The sequence below is a fragment of the Lichenostomus cassidix genome, chromosome 2, assembly GCF_008360975.1.
Source record: "Lichenostomus cassidix isolate B80296 chromosome 2, HeHo_3.0, whole genome shotgun sequence".
Lineage (NCBI taxonomy): Eukaryota > Metazoa > Chordata > Aves > Passeriformes > Meliphagidae > Lichenostomus > Lichenostomus cassidix.
Window position 1 is genome coordinate 40017144 of NC_139482.1, and position 21231 is coordinate 40038374.

Here is a 21231-nt window from a genome sequence, read left to right on the forward strand (position 1 = left end):
AATCCCTGTGTTTTATGGTGAGTGGCCTGAAAGATCTGGTTTTGCAAGATGCGAACAAAGAATCCTAGATTTCAGTCTGCAGGCAGATGGACCTTTAAACAAAACTCCCTGCACAGCAGGGACATCTGTTACAATTTGTGATCCACAAACTTTAAGGATACTCAAAATTCAGCTATGGGGCTCAATCCTTAGCTAGACCCAGCAGGAGAAGTAAAAAGCAAAGTCTGTGTGCTGTGAGATTTGCTGAGAGCTGAAATAGTTCCTGCAGCAAACTGGAACTATGTGATTTTAACCTCGTGTCTGCTGGAGCATTGTTTGAACATCTCTCCTTCCACTTCTTTATCCTAGAAGATCTGACTAAGGAGTTGGAGACAGTGACAAGCAGTTTGGTGGAGCTATTAGGATGATATTTTTAGAAATAAGTCCTTCCTGACACTGTGCCAATGGCAATTTTTCATTCAACTTGTGGAAGCAGGAGTCAGCCCAATTGTCTGCATTTACATTTCATACTTTCTACATCTTCTGTTGGGAGTTAAAGGGTACCAAATAATGCTTGTCACTGGTATTGAGTGTTGGAGGCTGTAGAACTGTTGCTGCCCTGCTTTAAAAAGCCTTGTTAGTTGCTGAATGATCCACATTTAGGAAAAAACAATAATTTTCTATGAAGTACCAGGAAATAATTCATGCCACACATCTTTCCTTTATGGTTTTCAGGGTTTTCTGGAAAAATTACACGACTCTTTTCATTGCAGTGGTCATTTCTGATGGCACTATTAGCATTTGTACAGACATTACATGAGATTTGAAAATGTTAATTACTAGTTTGGATTTTTTTTCCCGTGAATGGTTAATAATAAGGGTCATTTAAGACAGGACTTAAGTACTTTGCCTTATTTGTCGTTCATTAAATGCATATGCTTTCTTTTCTTCAACTTAACTGTTTTGGCAAGTACTTCTTCGACTATATTCCTTGCAAACATTAAGCAAGGAATTCAAGGAGCTTTGCTTAGATGCTCACTGTGTGTTTTACTTGGACAGATAGGACAAACATAAAATTCAGAAAGGACTGTGTGGCTGGCACACCACATGCTATATTTTAAAAGAATTCTATCTTTAGCCTCCCTGTTCCTGATGCTTTTAGGCATGAATTAGTATTATGTTTATAGAAGTTCTGAACTAGTATCTGTGAATATTTAAAAAAAAATAAATCCAGAAGGTGTGAACTTGTAGGCAAGTGGAGCCAAAGTAATTTCTATTTCTTCTTTTGGCGAATATTTAGGAGAAATATTTAGATATTTTAAGTTCTGCTTGACAAGTTTCCCTTAATATCTCAGGCTCTTCTATCTCTAATTGCTGGTGTCACAGCTTTTCCACAGTTGTGCTCATGCCAGCAGTGGCTTGGAAAAGCCGTCTGTAATCTAAAACTTTATTTTGAAATTCATTTCACAGGGTATACCTGGCAAGAAGTCAAAGTGCTTCATTGTGTGATCTTTCCACTCTCTGCACTACACAACATGGCTATAGCTCTGCTAGCTGTTTTTTCAGGGGTTGGCTCTCCCCACCTCCCAGATCTGTCTCCACATGATCTGACCTTTCTCATTCTGGGGTAGAAATGTGGAAATACAGTGTGAATATTAATTTAGCAGCTGAACGATGTTCTCCAGCAACAACCTTCTCTCTCAGATACAGTAGGAAAAAAAATTTGATTCAGCGTCTGCTGGTGTCAGACTGATACTTCAGTGCACCCCTTTAGAAGAAAAAGAAAAAAAGTAGGTCTTCTAATTAGCTCCTTCTATTTCTTCCTAGTTTGGGGTAATATTAAAAGGTTGTGTTTTGTTGATAACACACTCAGAATGACTTGGCCCTTTTCTGACTTTTATGGAATATTCAATAGAAGAAACTCACTGTTTTTCACAGTGGCCTATAATGTTTTTTATCTATTGAATAGTTAGTATTAGGTGGAGTGTCCCGTGATTGTGCAGTTCTCAGTATTACCTTATGTTATTTGTAGATAGTATTAAGCAAGTATAGTGTTTCTCTCTTTGCATAACAAAGTTTGTGTGGAAGTGTTCCCAGCTGGTTTTCTGCCATTTTCAAAATTTCACCCATGTTTAGTCATCTGTAGATTTGTTTTTCAGATTATCACCTTTCTCTTCATGGATACTTGAAAACAAATGTATGTTGCTCTTTTGTAGACTTTCAATTGTACTGGTAAGAGGGAAAAGCCTGGATTGTGCATTCATTGGGAAAGTTGTCAATTACTAAGTGGAAAGAAAGCTACCCCTGGGGGTTTCCATTTGCCAAATTGCCATAAGAACTCTTAGAAAAATACTAAAGTACTTTAGAAAATACTAAACTCATATAAGATGCTAACAGAGTGTGCTTTCAAGAACATGTTTGAGTGTAAGTATCTTTGAAAATTTCTCTGTGAAACCCTTTTTATTTTGCTGCTACTCAGTTTGGGACTTCAGCTTAAATTCTCGTTTTCCAGCTAACATCTGTTATCAGTCCAGCTGGGACATGCTTATGATTATTTTCCTTTATTTTTAATAATAATAATAATTAGTAGAAATAACAATATTTTTTTATTATTAAAACGCAAAGTCTACCTTAGGGAACCTGGTCTTCAGTCTATACATTCAGCTTCTAGTAGTAAAAAAACAGTCCACAATCTCTCTCAAGTATATTATGAATTCATGGATATCAATCTCAGCATAACTCAGTAAACCCAGAAGAGTAAAAAAAAGAAAAGTAAAAACCAGTAATGTTTATATCAACACTTAAAATCAGTGGAGATGCCTCTGCTTCTTATCGGAAGCAATTAATAATAGATTTCTTCATGGCAGGCATTTGGTTACCGTAGCTTTGTTGGCCATTACAAACCTCAAGTTCTTTTATTGTCCATTTAGTCTTGTACTTTAAATTGTTGTTTGTTTCCTGAGAATCAGATTATGAGGGTACAAATTATCAGGTGAGGATTCTTTATATATTGACCTAAGTATAAACTCCTAGCAATCTTTAAATAGAGAGAAGTGAAAAAATTTCACAAGTGTGTAGAAATAAGAGAGGAACGGAACAGTCAGGAGGACAGTGAAATGGATGCCCAATAATTTAAGGAATAGTCTGAAGCTGGTGAAAATTGAAAATCTAGATGCTAGTTATTTAGTTTTTCTGCAAATTCTTGAACTTTTAAAGTCAATTTTTAAGTGTCCAAGTACAGATTACACAACCAATTCTTTCTGTTCTGTCATCCTTTTTCATGCAAAAATGTGGTTTTTTTAAAAGTGTACAGTCAATGACTCACCTTTTGAAAAATTTAGCGCTAATAGAAAGTCAATGGAAGTAGGAATAATGCTTGTGTAGAATACTGAAGGAAGAAATAGGACAGTGAAATATTTCAGTCATTTGTTCCTGTTGTTGAGTCTTCTGTTTCCAGACCTCAGCTGCACCAATACTTCCTCCAGGAAGTAAGAGACATAATGAATGTGTGTGTTTTTTCCAAAAACGAGTTTATTAAAAGAAGAAGGTCAATAGGGCTGCTTGCAATTTGCAACCCCAGTACCACAGATGTAGCATTCTGCCAAGCACCTACAAACACTATTGACTTCCCTTAAGTTCAGAAATTTTGCATCATAGCTGTATTGATTGATTTATTTTTTTTTAACTAAGGAAAAGCACAAGGGAGGAAAATGCATAATCTGACGCTATGTTTTAGAGATTAGCATAGTGGAATTCTCATGTAAAGATCAAATAGGGCCATATGCACCCCCTGGTTTTGATTGCTGTATCACAGTGATCGATGCAGCAAGGCCCTATCAGACCATTAAACATCTCTTGTTCCATGAGCCATTGCTAAATGCTTCAGAACAAGGTGCAAGATATACTGTGCATAATAAGAGTAGAATATCCTGCCCAGAGAGTATTAATCTTTCTAGCCTTCTGTATAGCCTGCATCACGAAGATTTATATCCTTTTAAAATAAACAACAAAGTCCCCCCCCTTTCCTATCTAAGCCTCCATCTTTTTGTTCTTGCAGAGAAATAACGTGTTTATCTTCAGCACAGGATCAATTCCATTAGATATTTAAGTCTTTCAAATGAAAATCTTTTCCATGATTCTAATACTGTAGCAAATCCTCTGAGCTCCTGCAGACTTCCTCCTGTGCTTACAGCTGTGCATATGCTTAAGGTTCTTGTTGCACTGGGACCTTGGAATCTAGAGCAAAACTGACATCCAGGACCTGAAAGACACTTCCTAAAGTTATCAGATTTTTGGAGATGAATGGTTATCAAAATCTTGTCAAACTGTATGACTGTGATGTTAAAGAGACAGATAAACACTGTATCTTCTTCTTCATCTAACAAATTTGCTATTCTTTGATCAGCTAGATGTGATCCATGAAATTGAATAATTTCTTAACATTTATCTTACCATATCTGAATTCTATTGTTTTATAGCACCTATATTCCTGCGTATTTTTTCTCAGATTTGAGGATATAAGAAAATATTTATTTTTTTAAAGTAAAATGTTTTGCTTCTTAAAAATAAATTTTTTACTAAATATGTTTTTTTACTTAATTAACTAATTAAATTGTTTTGCATTAATTAATATTTTTCCTACAGAGTTTGTTATGAATTACAGTGTTTCTGACTCAAATTGGAATTTCAGGCAGCAGCAGCAAAAAAAACCCCTATGTATGTTCTATCAGTTCAATCTATCTATCTATCTATCTAAGTTAACAATTTTTATTAGGAAAGTCTATGTAGAAAATACGCATTTTTCTGTATCTTGCCTAAGTAAAAGAGAGCTGTAAAATAGGGGGGTAACCTCAAATCATGGTGTCATTAGCATCTATTCAGCATCCATTTAATATTTTTTATTTTGCTAACAGGTTGACAATGCCATCAAATATTCCAACAGTTTCTGTCTGACTATTCCATTGTGCAGCAGTGTCTGCAAACAATTTGGGTATAATGACAGTCTACAGCAGATATTTCTAAAATTACAGGAGATAAAGACATAAATATATTTGGACTTTAGAATAAGCAATACGGTTTTGCTTCAATATTTAAGCTGTAGACTGTAATGTTTTCTTTTTTTCTGTGTTTTTCTGCATTCATGTTACATAAAATCTCAGGAGCAAACAGAAAAATGAAAATTACCCTTTCCTCCTAAATAAATGCTTCTAAGTATGTCTTTTAAAATATAGAATTAGAAAAGAATATTCAAAATGTTGGAGCAAGGTGTTTTTCATCTCAACATTTCCCCCTTATGTAAGATAGACATAGGTGTGTAAATGGAAATTACATAGATGAATGAGATGAAGCAAAGCTCTGTAATTATGATTCAGCTCCTCAAATTTACTTTCCTCATCTTTGCTTTTGTATGACTTTAACTTTCTTAAATCCACCTAATTCATGGTCCTGCTTTCAGCTTCTTTAAGAAATTAGTCTGGCATTAGATTTAAATGAAATTGGAAACATCCTCTGTATTGTTCTGCTTGTGTTGTTCTTCATTCCACTTAATTATACTTAAATGTATGTATGTGAATTCCTAGAGGCCTTTCGGTGTCTTTTGTTGTGTTAGCTCCCAATCATATAAGCTTTCATACTTATTGTATACCTGAAAATTGACAAAAACTTGATTCAATGATTAATTTGGGACATTGCTGTTAAATTTGAATAGACAAAAGATGTCACACATTCTCCCAAAGGGTGCAAAAGAGGAAGCAGTGAAGTCTCTGTTACAGAGACCAAGAAAGAGCTATGCAATATTAGAGTCACATAAGAAGTCTGATTCAGAGATAATGGTGATTTTTGATCTTCCAAATAATACTTTTCCTCTTTAGGTGAAAAAACATCTTTTTATTCCTGGTCCAGCAGGTGAGATTCCCTTCTTTTACATCTATACCCATTAACTCTCTCTCTTAACATCTATGTAACAATTCACTAGATACTGAAAGTTGCACTTAAATTATCACAAAGCCACTTATAGGTGATTGGAATTTTTAAAATATATTTTAAACTGAACAAATAATGTATCTCCAAAAATACCTCTTGGCAGTCTTCAGAAATATTCCCACGAGTCATTCTGAACTCTTTGGGTAGAATAGGGTAACTAAAGTTGTAAGCTTCTGTACAAATCTTGTTATTATTGCTGTTTTTTCCTGTTTCTGTTATAAGGTCATGACATCCATACATGTCAGGAAACACAAGGTATGACTGAATATACTATATGGCAAATTTTCCTGAAATGTGTATTCTAAGCACAGACCTGGAGAGATTATCTACTGACATAGAAACATGAGATTCAAAACATACCTTTTAAAGGAATTTCTAGGGTGTTAATTTTCTGCTAATTCTCTAGCATTTTTAGAGCAGTGTCCTTAAAGAGTGGCAAGAAATTCTACCCATCCTCGGGCTTTGGAAATACAGTCATCAACTCTAGAAAGGCTTTGGCTTGAGAAGAAGTTTTAAACCCACTGGGAACAATGTGACAGCGTAGTATCTGTTTATCTTCAGAGCCTCCTGCTCTGGTTTCTGGTCATCTTCTCTCATGTCTTCAGTCTCTGTTCTTCATTTCTCATCTGGTTCTTGCAGCCTGGACAGGACTTCTGTATTTATATTTTAAAATCTGGATTTTGAGATTTTGACAAACATTTGAGGATGTGAAAGGGGGCTCTGGTTACAGCAGGGAGAAACATAAAAGCAGAAGTTTCCATCACCCTGTTTGCCTGTCAAGTTCATGATGTTGAAATTCAATAGGAAGGATCTGAATCTTCTTCATCCCATTGGGCATCAGGGCAAAAAAATCCCTTAGGCTGAGTTGCACTGAGTTATTCCCCTAGCTGTCAGTGTTTCCTAAGTGAAGAAGTACAGTTCTACATGCCATGCTCTGAGGAGCTTCAGCTGGATTTCCTCTCTTGAGGCTCAATGACTTCTCTTATTTGAGTACCCTCAAAACAGTATTCAAAAGATCTCTGCTTTCCACTTAGAGCCCCTCAATGTGTAATGTGTTTGGCTTATTCTTTTCTGAGCAGTGTAATTTTATGAAAAATGAAGCTATTTTCAGACCTGCCTGAGTTGTCTTTACTGTGGTAAACTTTCTACAATGTAATTAATTGGCATTTTTTGTTGTTATTTTGGCTTATCAATTGATAGAGTATAAAATGCCAATCTGAAACACTTCTGGCTTGGCCAAAATGCAAGTCAGCCAATAAAAGTCTCAATCTTTAGCTGGTAATAATCAAAGGAGTGGTTTATAGTTTGAAGGAGGAGTACTGTTATGGGGAAGTTGCATGTTTGAATTCACATTGATACTTGATAGTAAAAGTGTTTTAGTATATTTAGAAACATTTGACTGGTATTATCTTTTTGTACAGTAGACAGTGATGCACGAGAGAATTGTGTTCAACTCAAGAAGTAGTTTTGACAAAGCTTTGTCAGGGATCTGATTGCTTATACTCATGGTCTGAGGTCACGAGTAGTCTGATTGTTTCCAATGCTGTGCTGACCAAAGCCAGAGAAGCTTTGCACGGTCAGACGTTCAGCATCTGTGCCTCATGTGTACCTCATGCTGCTTGATTCCTTCAGTTAATTCCTGAAGGAAGTGATTCCTTCAGATTCACTAAGTGTTTCATTAACTTAATAGGATTTTTGTTTGTTTATGCCTGTGTCTCCTTCATACTAGTTTAGACTACAGGATTGTCAATAATCTGCAGAATTATTTGGATTTTAATGGCCTTTCATTGCTTTCTTTTTTTCTCAGTGGAATAAATGCAAAACTAAGCAAAATCTCATAAGCTCTGGTGCCATAGCACACTATCTCTTAGGTATTTCTATTGTATTTTATGTTGGGAATTTTAATGTAATTTTTCATTGAGATTTACTTTTTTTTTAATGGAATTTGTAACCTTGTATTATGTATCCTGGAAAACCACTTCTTGCTACACTGAATTCAAATAGCTTATAGTCAACTTCCCAGTTATAATTTGCTCATACCTTTTAATAAGTTAATCATCTCTCTTTTCTCCAGCATGAGTGCCCAAATCTGAAGGGAAGAAAAGCAGCTTTTCTAGACAACTCTGTAGCCCTGTGTGCATGTTCCTCTGTTCTGTATTTGATACTCAACATATATCTGAGGCAGATGAAGTTGATTTGGAGCACCCTGAGAGCTGGTCTTGAAAATGTCTTACTTCTTATTTTGTTTTTCTCTTTGTATTTCATTCTGCTTTTTCTTTAATTTTTCATCCATCCTACTGAATTCATGGAATTGTTAGACTGACTATTACATTTCTAATGGATCAGTTGAGTACTGGAAAAGACAGAGGATATTAGCCTTTTCACATTCAAATGTGTCATATACAATATATATGGTTCTATGAATAATTAACTTGATTGAAAGACCTGAGTATGATTTCCCTGAGTAAGAAACAGCTTTTCATTTCTGGATTTTCTGGCTATCCAGTTTGCTCCTTGTTTTTTAAAATGTTCATGGAGCATTTTCAGCCCAACTGAAACCTTTGGCAAATCCTGACTCCAGTAGCAAAATTAATTTTGGGTTTTCATTTTAATTAAAAAAGATGATTTTGTCTGTTCTATTTATCTGCCTTTTGCTTCATTCTCCTTGTGTTCCCTTGGTTGGATCTTTAGGGCTGTGCTAATGTAATGTCCCTCAAGTGATCAAATATGTTGGTGCTTAACAGATAATGAGAGTTCAGGCGTGATATTGAAAAGGGAGCTATAATTTTCCCTATATTACCTAATTCCATAAGAAATGATGCTGAGCTTCAGATTGTTGTGCTGGAAATTGTAACTCCATGGTCAGAGAAAGCAAGCTGTTTTATTGTCAAGGGAGCAGGAGCCTGTTCACCAATCAGCAGTAAAACAATTTATGGGAGGAGTATTTGTTTCTCCAGCAGAAAATAAAAACTGTTTGCAGGGTATTGTAGCTAATGACAGGGTGGATAAATCATGCACCTGCAGAACTCCTGGTATACAATAGATATAACATTGTGGGAAAGAAATTATAGCTTTGATAAATGTCCTAATCCCATGGTGAAGTTTACAAAAGCATGCAAGCCCATCCACAGGAGTTAGCTGGAGAGTCGTACATTGGTTAGTTTTGTAGGATTTATAGAATTCTTCCCAGTGGCCAAATGTGTTTCATAACTGTACTGTGTTCAGTAAAGTAAGCATTTTGTGTACATGAAGACTTGTAATATGCGTGTGATGCTGGAATTTACACTTGCCCTCCTGCAGCCAAGGAAAGAAATTTGACTTTTTAGCATTTGGTAGAATTGTAGAAGTGATGTTGTGCCACAGACATTATTCAGTTGTTCATAAGCATCCCTCTTCTCTGGTTTCTCAGTCTGGATTGCATTCACTGTTTAATGCTTCAGATTTACTTAAATTGCCAGCTAGCTGTTACTCTTGGGATTGTCTAAAAAAAGTTGTATATTGCAGATCTAGTGTGAGGAAAATAATTTTGTATCCAAGACAGTGGTTGATTTATTGTTCAGGGAGTAATTCAATATACATGCAGTAAACAGATACATCAGAAAAACTTTAAAATCCTACAGAACACACTGAAACATACCTTTGGGTACTGTAAAAGGGGAGGGAATTCAAGTGTTAATGAAATAATTATTTTTCTCCACAAACTATCAAAAAATAATGAGTTTCACAAAATATGTTAGCTGCCTGTAAAAAGTCCCAACTTGGCACACAGGTAAATGCTAAGAATCAGTCATTAATATGTAAAGCTCCTGAACTTGTGTTTCAGTTAGAAACACAGAAAAATAAGATGTAGGTGTAAGTGGTGTGTTGGCTTACAGCAGAATTGATACAAGAGCCCTCTGTACTTGGGAATGTGATCCTAAGGAAATGCACTTAGAACAATTTTTTTTCTTTCAATTTTTGCAGCACCCCATTTTGTTCTGTGTTTTACCACGGCAATACTATAAGTCCCAAATACTGCTGTGTATTTTGCAGAAAGTTCTCTTAAGAGTGGTAACGGGCACATGTAAGAGAGGGATTCTTAGACCTTATAAAACTACTACTCTGGAGATCTGTCAGTTTCAGAGACTTATTATGTTTTTTATGTAATCAACAAATTTCCTCAATAATAGTGTTCACCATTAGACTTTCTTATCTAGAACAAATCCTTTGCCTCTGTAACTTGTGTGCTTAACAGCTGCTGGTGGGAAGAACATGCTTCTCTCCAGTCACTCTGTACAGATGAGCTGTATATGCATTCGTAGGAGTGTTGCATTGAGTGGTTTATTTTATGTGGGTGACTTCTTTAGAAATCAGAAGTATGCAGGTCATCTGTGATAGGGTCTTTGCCAGTGCTGTCTTACCAGAGTTTACTAGAAACACTCAGTTCATGCTGATCTTGGGTTAACATAATGCTCCACTACTTTAAATTGTAACTGCAATGTTGTAAAAAAGGCTGGAGTAAATTTAATAGATGCCAGTGTGATTTATTTTCAGAAAATAATTACTTAATGACCTACCATTACAAGGTCATGTTCAATGTCCTTCTGAGGTTGTTATGATTTAAATTTATCACAATAGATTGACTAAATAATATTCTGAACAGAAGAAACTTTGACATGGCCTTACTTGGAGTCAAGTATTCACTGTGTTTAAACATAAATCAAAGGTTTAAACTAGACCAAAAGGAATCCTATCTAGCAAAAATACATTTTATTCCGAGGTTACTTTTTACAAAGAATGTAACAAAGAAACAAATTAAAAAGAAAATGCCTTGTAATGTCTCCTTTCATTTTCCTTTCTGTGGAAGGAAGACATACAAATGAGTGGTCCAGAAGCATGAATGTCCCTATTCCCTATGGCTGGCCACTTAATGGGTAACAAAACAGTTACAGGTGCCTCTTATGCATGCAAAACTCCTTTTCTTGTTATGGAGAAATCCATTTGAAGTGCAGGAGCCTTTCTTGAGACTTCTACTTGGCCTTTGAACTGACTTTGCCTGCTGAGAACAGGAGGTGTTAGTGCTGTTGGGAGAGGTGTATGTGTAGAAGTTGACTGAAACTCAGTGGTCCCTTGCTTAGAGAACCACCAGGTAACAGCAAATTTTTGTGCATGTCCCACACAGGTTGCCAAGAGGTTTTAAGGCTTTAATCTGAATTACTGCTGGCCCATCTCCTATTTCTAATTCTTTGCCCCTGGTGTGGATGATAAGATGGCAGAAAATCAGCCTCTTCATGGCCTCTTCCTCAAGCTGTGAAGGCCTTCATTTTTTCAGCTCCTCTGCTCACTCTCTTGTAACTACAAGAGCAATGTTTCATACTTTGCCCAGGGAAAAAAATGCTCTTGGGATTCAAGTAACAGTTAAAAGTACAACATGAATTACAGTGTTGTCACTGGAAATGACAGCAATTCTAACCAGAAAGTGTGAAAGCCCTATATATTTTGTTTTCAAGGCATAATAACTCTGGGGGGAAATAATGAATGGCAAACTCTTTTTCTGGAATACATTCCTTGAGTTATTTGAGACCTCTCCTAAAAAGTCTCTCAACGCAGCGTTCGTACTGGGCCCCAGCTCTAAGTATTCCAGCTGTGCAGACCTGGGTCCCCTTCACCTGGTTGGCAGGGTGCCTGCCTGCCAAGCAAGGCTATCCCATGGAGAGCATTCCTCTCTCACTTAATGGCAGGGGGCAGATGGGCTGCACACCCTGAGTTTTGGTGTGATGTGGGCAAGCGCTCAGCGCTCTTGGATCCACTGGATGAGCTGTAACCTCACATGTATGCCGAGGTATGAAATACAGCCTCATCATTTCTCTGTGGTTTCAGTGGAATGCTATTTCTCTCAGTTGATCCTGTTTTTCCAGGTAGAGCATATTGAGTTTCAATCCCATGTCTGGAAAAACAATGTTTCTCTCAAATTTGGCCATGTCTCTGAAGTTTTTTCTTAAAGGTTATGAGACGAACTTGATAAACTTGAAATCTGCAATGGCCAAGAATTAAAACCTCATTTCTTACCGAAACAGATGGAATCTGGTCCTAGATTGTAAAAGGTTTGCAAGCTCTAGTGAGTGATTATGTTGGGAAAAGTAGCCGCACAAGATTCCTCTTTCCTGCTATTAAAAAAAAAAAATCCATAATATCTTCCATGTTTAGTTTTTGTAACAACCCCAAAAGAAAAAAAAAAACATTCACTCTTCAAATTCCCAAGTCTTTAAGGTCTCTCTGGTGGATTTTGTGATGAACTAACTTCAGATTTGGTTTGCCAGTTACATATTTTCTCTGAGCATTAAAAAAAAAAAAAAAAAAAAGGCAGCATTTTAGCTCATGCAATAATGTTCCAAGGAAGCTATTTTAATTTCTTACTTTTACAGGTTATAGGAAACCTTTGATTTCTATGGGAACGGTAGTATTTTGTAAAGCATCCAAACTTTTAAGAGCATAGGACTGTGCTTTGCATCATACAGGCATATATAGAGTTCCTTAAAACAGTATAGCCAGAATGGCAGTTTTTCTCCTTGGCTTATCCCATCGTCTATAATCATTTTAGCATCCAAAATAAGGGTGTCAAATCCCTCGAAGGGATAGGGGAAGAGGGTGCATAACCTTTCAATCAAAATTCCTTTCAGAAAAAAAACAAAACGCAGAAGATGCAGCTGAAGACACAACCATTCTACAACCAAAATCCAGGGGACTGAAAACAGCTCAAATTGTGTGGGCTAAGAAAATGGCGTCATAGCTCTGTGAAGTTGCTTTTAAAAGATGAGGTAGTAGGATGCTAAATTCAAATGTTTACACCTCTTTAATCCTACTTGTCTGTTGATTTTGTATTTTTTAAGTCAATGTTCGTCAAGAGGTAATGTGGAGGAGAACATTTGAGCGTCTCCTTTCTTTTGGAATGCCAAAGCCAGTAATCATCATGGCATCTCGGAATGGTTGGCAGAAAGATGTCTCTTAGATGTAGTAATGATGTGATGTAGAATTTCAGGAGTTAGCACAGTTTTCCTGTTAGTTTACCGCATGGTGATGCTGCAATGCAAACGAGTGGAGGGCACGAGTGTGATGGCATGAAGACTAAGGCTATGTCAAAACTATCAATTTTGTTTAATGTCCTAGTCAAAGCGTGTGCTTTATTCCCATATGAAAAGATAGGAGTGGCTGCTAGTCCTTACATCTACTATAAACTTCTTTAAAAGTTGGAAATGTTGCAGCAGTCAAAAATATTTGCACCATTTAAAATTTGCACAGTGCTTTGATGATAAAAAGTGTTCCATAAATACTATGTTCTATTTTTTCCACTGTTAGTCTTCACACATCAGCTATTACAAGAATTAGGAATCGAAAGCAGTTAAGCTGAAGAAATACTAATAATACTAATAACACTTTGCACTTCACTCATGCTTATGTCCAACAATGTTCAAAAGTTTTACAAACACAAGGAAAAGGTTACTCTAAAGGTTTTAAAGTAAGATTATGTATACTTATAAACCAGAGAAATTAAGGCACAGGAAAAAAAAAGAGTTATATTTTAAAATATGCTTAGACATATAAATTTTACTGATCTGAATTTTATATTGCATTAGGCCTTTAGGGTGTAAAGGTACTGGACTGACTTATTCAAGGAAAAGAAAATTCTCCCTTTGCTTTTTAGCATTTCTTGTTTCTGGCAAGACATAGCAAGGAGGGCAAATGTTTTGCGGGTTTTTTTGTTTTGGTTCTGGGTTCGGTAGTGGGTTTTGTTTGTTTGTTTGAATCTGATAATTTCCCGCAGAAGTTTTCTGAGGAAAGCTGACCATGTCCCAGGAGTGGCAGCAGTGGTCTGCCATTGCCAACCTAAGAGCTATAAAAAAGACATTAGGATTATGGGGAGAGGTGATTCCTTTTCTTGATGGAATCAGTAGTTAAGGGGAAAGAAGACACACTTCTAAATCCTGAGTAAAAGCTCATGTGCCACAAGACCTGCCAGTTTGTGGTGAATCTACTTTTGCTGGCTGCCAGACACCTACCCAGGGGTTTTTTACTCTCCCTCTTCAAGAAAACAGGGGTGGAAAATACGGTGGAAAAGGTCATGGGTCAATATAAAGACAGGGTGATCATTTAGCAATTACCTTCACCGGTGAAACCAAACTCAACGTGGGAAAAAGAACATATTACCAGTTAAAATAAGTTTGGATAGTGAGAAGGAAGGGGAAATTATGACAATACCCACCCCTTCTTCCCCCTGCCTTTTCCCCAGGCTCAGTTTCACTCTTCTGTTCCTGAGCCTGAGCCTGCTTCCCAGCCCTGCTGGCACAGGGAGGTTGGATGCTCTCTCTGCCCCGGTGTGGGAGCTGGGCAGCTCCTCATGCTCCTCCTCTGCTCTAGTATAGGTGTGGCCTCAGTTCCTTCAGGACATCTCCACCTCCTCCAGCATGGGTTTCCTCACGGATCCTGCCCCATGTTTCTCACCTTTTCTCTCACTCCCAGGCAGTTTTGCTCTTTGCAAAATCCATTCTGCCAGAGGCAGCACCGCCTTGGCTGCCGGCTCGGGTGTGCCCTGAGGTGGGTCGGGCGGGCCCGGCTGTGTGTGGCGGGGCACAGCCTCAGCCTAGCCTGGCACGGCTGCCCTGCCCTGCCCTGCCCTGCCCTGCCCTGCCCTGCCCTTCCCTGACTGCCCTGCCCTACCTGCCCTGCCCTGCCCCGCCCTGCCAGCACCTGGGCACCAATGTTCCCTCACAGCTCTCCATCTTGGTCCAGCGTCTTTCCCACAGCTGCCTCTGCGCTGTGCTGAGAAGGCTGCAGAGAGATGCAGCGTTTTGTTGATCAGAGGACACCTTGAATTCAAACCATCAACTTTTGAATTCCCTGATCTCACACCCTAGCTCCCCGACCACCTGAGGGGACTTGAGGGGATTATGCTGTCCTGGGTCTTTGTGGCTGGTGGCACAGAGATCTCTATTTTCTGGCAGACAACCTGAATTCCTTCAATATTTCACAGCCAATTATCCTATAAGTGTCTCCATGTAGTGATTTTTGTTTTGTTTTGCTATGTGTTTTGGTTTTGGTTTTTTTTTCTGGAGGTAGTTCAACAGAAAGAGGCCAGCTTTTATCCAGTCAGACATGGTAGTCCCTGACCAAAGCCGTTCAGAGCACAGGGCTCTCCTCTAGGAGACATCTCTCCCACGGCTCCAAGCCACCCCGAGGGGGAGCGGGGTCTGTGGGATCTGTGGGGTCTATGGGGTCTCGCTTCCTGGCTCTGCATCCTGAGTGACCTGCACGGGTAGGACACCCACAGTGCATCCTCGGTGCTCTGAATGTCTTTGTGTTCCTAATGCACCCCGTGTGAGGTAGGAGCTGGATGGAGCAATAGAAAGAGGGCAGAGTAGCTCCTACTGTGCCTGGGTTTAGCATTAGGGCTGAACCATGCTTCCAGCATCGGGACAGATCCGGGAGGGTCTTCTGTGTGGGACACAAACAAAACCCAGGCAGCAGGCAGAAGGCTGTCCAGCAATCAAGGCAGGCTGTTTAAAAAACAGGCTCGTTTTTGCTCCTGTTCTCTAATAAGGGAACAGGTAGTGTGCACGTCTGTGCAGTATCAGTAGCACATCTCTCCTTAGTTGGTGGAGTTCGCTGCCATTGTGAAAATAATCATTTAACAATTATCACAGCTGACAATGCGCCTTTACATCCCATCAGCCACAGGTATCTTCCATTGGTCCATACCATAAACCCCCATCAGAAATAATAGGAAGAAGCAAAGTTATTATTAGGATAGAATAGCTCAATGTTCACAGAATATTTGATGGGGGATCAGCTTCTCCAGAGGAGTTAATAAGCAACCGTGCTTGAATATCTGATGTTTGTAAAGGGGAGAAATGTACACAGAGAAGTATATTATGGCTAAAAACCTACTTGATCTGGCCGAAACAAAACCTAGCCTTCATCTCTTATGTAGAAGCAAGTCTACCAGGGCCCAGAAAGAGAGATTTGTCTTTGAGGAGTGATCTGAAAGATAAGTAATATGTCAAAGGAAAGAAAATGCAGTTTCTACTCCTTGGGGAAAGAGGGTAAAAGGGGAAAGAAAAAAAAAAGAAGAAAAAAACCCACATTAAAACTCCTCAGTTGTTTTTTTTTTCTTTTTTTTTTTCCCTAGCTGTAGCTATAGCCTCTTTCCTTTGATTTGTCATGATTTAAATTCATACAAAAAGATTTATTTCAAATAAGCCCCTTTAACTGTAGGGGCAGATATTTTTTTTTCCTAAAGCCTTTTGTAAGAACAAAGTAACCACTTGTCACACACAGTGACTAATGAGAGTTTAGTGTGGGTTTTAGTGTTCATTCATACTCTTTGTGTTCAGCTAGTCGTAAGTTAAATCTTTAGAAATCACACCGCAGGAATCCTTCTCTTAGGGGTGGGGGCGGGAGGCGAATCTGTCGAGATATTGAGAGCTGGTGAGCGGAAACTGCTCTTTTCAGGCTTCCTAATCGCCGGCACAGGAAATAAACACATGCAGGAAGTCGTTTGGCCTTTTCTTGAACTTAAAGTTTATACAGCAATTGATAACTGAGGCAAACTCTGTGTACTTAAACTTTTGAAAATTAAATGAAATGAAGAGGGCATGTTCAGCCCATGCCAGCATGGCCTGTAGTTTCTGCAACCAGCTCATCCAAATACAGTATTAAAAGATGGAAAGACTACAGGGTATATATTTGCACAACTAGAATATGTCCTTGAAACTTTTTGTATGTCTTCTCTCTGTCCTCTTTTCCTTTCATTTCTCTAATTCTCCCCCAATGAAACTGAGCTGAAGTACTGAAATTGAATGGAAAGCCATGTTTATGAAGCTGTTTTCCGTGCTTCTATGCAAGACTCTGCTCTTTCATCCTTTCCCTGACCTTCTCATTTATCTTGTAAGCACTTCAGGGTAAGGATGGTCTTGGACTGTGTGAAACACCTTGTTTGATGGTGGCCCATATTGATATTTGGTTAATGCTACACATATGATGTATAAAAGTTGTCTTTGAAAGGAGGGTAAAAATAAATGAAGTGTCTTTCTTGAGTATAGCTTTTGAAATTGATAGCATCAATTCGCTACCAGGGACATTTATAAGCATTTCTAAGAAATATTATTTGCATTCATATTTCTCAAGCTTTCACTGTATGAGCAAGGGCACTGTAAATTTAATGCTCTAAAAAGAATAGGTTTAGTTTTAAAATAATTGCAATTAGTTGGGGTAAATTTGCATGGGAAATTTAGAACACCTTTGCCAATAAAAAGAAAGCAAGCAAAACCCAAATGAAGAGCAGAATATGGAGTAAAAAGTACATTTGCATGTCTTTGAAGACCAACCTAAATACCTGCTAAAAATGCATTCACTCCTCTGCGTCTTCTAGTCTTTTGAAAATTGATTTTTTTTTGCTGCCCTAATAACCACCCCTAACAGTGTAGGTGTTTATTAGGAATATTTTTTATAAAACAAAGACAAGAAGCAGAAAGCTCCAATCAAAGTAAAATGAGAGAAGGGCAGAAAGAATGCATGTGAATTACAAATCTGTAGTCCGGGTTACTTTCAGATGAAATTATTGAATTGTTTTTAAAAAATAATTCAAGATTTTGAAGGTCTTTTTCTTCATTCTAAGTAATTAAAACATGTTATGAAATTTTGTAGTGGGCTTTGAAGGTTGCATATTTGAAATGTGGCTTTGTGATGGCTTGGCCTTAGCTAACCACTAGATGAGATTTCAAGTCTTCAAGAAACACATCTAAACATTGGCCCCAAACTGCCATTTGCTGTGAAATGGCCATAGCTGATCAGGTGTTCAATAAATGTCAATATAATAAAAAAAAAAATGGAAGTTTCTACTATTAATCTTGGGATTGTACCTTCTACACATTTTCAGAACATCCCTTTACTTCTATCACTTATAGATTGTCCATTTGATTTATATCCCAGCCTGAAGTCTAACAGTCATCAGTCTTTCTTTTAGGCATTACAGTGACATAGCTCTTTCACTGATATATTTGACAGAATCCTTTTTTTTGCTTTTTCCAGCTCCTTAGAGGAAACATTCAAGTTAGTTCCAGACCATGTGGCATTATATGTATGCACAATGATATGTAGCTGCATTATTTGTATTCTACCCTAAAAGCTATTTTTACGTTGCATTTCTTTCTTTTTTGATAGTCCAGCTCCACAGTGAGAACGTACCAAAACAGTAAATCGAGAGTGACCATGAGCCCTGGCTTTAGCTCCCAGTGGAATAGCAGCCAACCTGCTTGGAATACATACACCTTTCCAAGAGCAAGCTTGCACTACCAGTCTCATGCTAGCTACACCTACTGTGCTGGACATCCTGCTGTAAGTAATGAAAACTTTTTCTGCAGTTACCTGAATGAGCTCTGTGATTCCCTGGGAGGTGGAGGCACTCAGGGGCTGATGGTTCAGCATCCTTCTCCAGCGCTCTTTATGTCCCATGGCAGTCAGAACAGCTCACATGTACTAACCCTAATTCTAAAAAAATAATAGAACGAGTCTTAGACATATGCAAGTGTGGAAGTTTTATGGCTCAGTACAAATGCATATGTTTTTGTACATTTAGCATTACTTCTCCTTGCATGAAATTATTGTAGTATGCATGGGTTTTGGTGTCAGAGATGTGGTCAGAAAAGCAGTATTGTAGATGGCCTCATTTCTGTTTCTAGTGAGCCTGTAAGATGAATGAATTATTCTTTCTATTTCAGACATTTAAAGTTGTGTGGATTAGTCAGAGAAGGAGAGCATCTCTTCTCATAATTAGATTTGTTTAGACTCACTGCTTTATCATTAGTGTGGTCAGTGGTGAACATGAAATCTTGTTGCTAAGCAAAGACTACTGATCCTGTGTAATTGCATGAACTGGTGGCCAAAAAGAATGGGGAGGGGTGGCTCAGTACTATGTGTTTTAATTTTTCAGTCATGAAAGGGTCACAACTACATGCTGATGGTGAGTTTTGTCATATTGGTACTGTTCACTGCTTATAGCAGAGCCCTTTCATTCTTTTAATTTCTGGTTTTGAAAGACCCTGAGAGAGTTAAGGGGGAAGATCTCATTAGTGTAAGCAATCTTCTTTTTTTTCCCCACTCCAGACTTTGTTGTTTTAACGTTTGGATTTGAACTTAGCTTTGGGCATTTGGTTATAGAACTTCTTAAAGGAGGTAGTATCTTAATCTCCTACTGGGTGTATGTAATGAAGTTTTGCCATCCTATAGTGAATTCCAGTAGGGAAATGAGGAAGCGCAGCTTTTGGTACAGAATGAAAATTGTGCCGTGCAGTCTTATTGCAAGATCTTTGTGATTTGATTTAGACTTGTCATCTGACCTGCCAACAGACTTCTGGCCAGAAGTTTGGGTTAGGAATTGTCTCAAACATTAACACAGTAATTAAAATAAAGGAGAGGAATAAATTAATAAAATCTGGTATCTTTCCTGAGGTGGTGCGTTCTCAGGATAAATTAAACATCTCTGTGGATTCTTCTGTTTTCTCGCTTCCATTAGGGTGTCATTGAAAATTATAAAAACTATTGCGAAGAAATAAAAGGTATTTGACATCAGAAGGGCACAGATATTTTCCTTGTTTAGAATGATGACTCAAAAAGGGTCCCTATACAGCTCAATTTGTCTTAAACTGTGGGTATTCAAATCATTAACTGATCCTTAACTTTGATCATTTAGAATAAACAGTACCCCCTCTGTGAGTCCAGCTTTGACTCTAAGCAAAAGAGCATACAATAAAAATGCTGTACTTCCTGGAAAAGAGCTTAAAATTTGAATTGAAATTTCAGTCTTTTTCAAACTGCTTCCACCGTTCCTGTTTCCTTTATTTTAGACTAAAGTTGCGGGTAGCTCCACTAGAATTGTAATACAATATCTGTATATTGTACATATACAATCTGTACAATATTTGTTTTTACTGAGCATCTTAATATGTAGTCACTGGAAATGATACATTAGTCTGGAAGTTGATTTATCTGATTGCTGGAAAGTAGGGACTTTAGAATGTGCAGAATTGCATAAACCTTTGTGCAGATTGTTTGATTAGTCCAGCACTCGGTGTCCCTGGGTTCAAATGTTCACAAAACCTGGCACATTTCTTGGTTCCAGCTCACCTGAGGAGCTCTGTTACAGTTTTACTCTGCAGAGATTGGACAGATTTCTTAAGCTGGTGGTAAGAAGCTTTAACAGGTTAGCTGCCATTGCAGTGCCTACCACTGTGATCACACACTTTTTCTGTACCTTTCCTATTTCCCTGTTCTCTGAGGGTCAGTCCATAAGCAGGGGCGGGGCAAGGCACTACAGCAAACTCAGCTCCTCCCTCCTGCAGCATCAAATGAAGTTCAAGTTTCCAAGTAAAAAACAATGCCTTAATATTTGCTTGAATATCTGTTTCATTGTATATGATAATATTAGAATTAGTCTGGATCCTGTTTCTAGTGTGGATTTCTTTAATCTGCGCTCAAACAAACCTTTTTATGGCAAATGACAGCAATAAAAGCTGGATACAGGGGAGCTCCTTTGTTTGTGAATCTTCCCAGTATTACATGCTCAACTGGATATCTTCTTTACTTCAGAGGATTTTATTTGCCCTCATCTGACACAGGTTCACCTGAACAAGTTGTAGGTTGTAGAGCTGTATGAAGCTCTTTCTGCAAAACCTCCCACATGGAATATGTCTAAAGATCATTGCAGTTCCTTGACACTTTAGAGGCTAACAAACTTACAGGCTCTTTGCAAGTTCAAGGTAGACAAATGTCAGGGAGTTGGATCTGCCCTTGAAGTACTTAAAACTATTAGTCCCCAAAGACAGCGCCAAAAGAAAAGCTTTGGATTTCTCTACTGTTTGGAGAAAAGCTGAAGGAGACAAAAAAAAGATTTGTTTTAATTGGCCAAATGTAACTAAAAAAAAAATCAATCCTCTAATATTTTTTTTTCTTCTAAATGAAAGAAAAAATATCTTACAAAGTGCAGTGTTAAGATACCCTTATGACTCTGGCTGGTGCTGAGAAATATGTCAGAGCCAAAGGTGGGGTTTTTATTTTGTTTTATCAGAGAGCACACTTGGCATCTCTCTTCCATAGTGCTGCAATCATTGATTAAAAGCAGTCTTTCCACCCTAGGAAAGAAAAGAACAGGAAGTTTGTTTAAACAGGGTAATTTTTCAGCTCTTGAGTTATCTAAGGGAAAAAACAGACTGCATATCATCCCAGTCAACAGTACAATGC

The 21231-nt window shown here is 37.9% G+C and overlaps 1 protein-coding gene across 7 annotated transcripts in view; it reads left to right on the top strand.

Annotated features, from left to right (window-relative positions):
• Positions 1–21231, top strand: part of RBMS3 (RNA binding motif single stranded interacting protein 3) — a 713047-nt gene that overhangs the window by 194972 nt on the left and 496844 nt on the right. For 6 of the 7 annotated variants that reach the window (XM_085051163.1, XM_085051162.1, XM_085051159.1 and 3 more), the window contains one exon: positions 18157–18330. The exons of the other annotated variant lie outside the window; for it this stretch is intronic. In XM_085051163.1, the coding sequence (XP_084907289.1) occupies positions 18157–18330 (174 nt within the window). The remainder of the gene's footprint in view (positions 1–18156; positions 18331–21231) is intronic. 7 annotated transcript variants of the gene reach the window in all.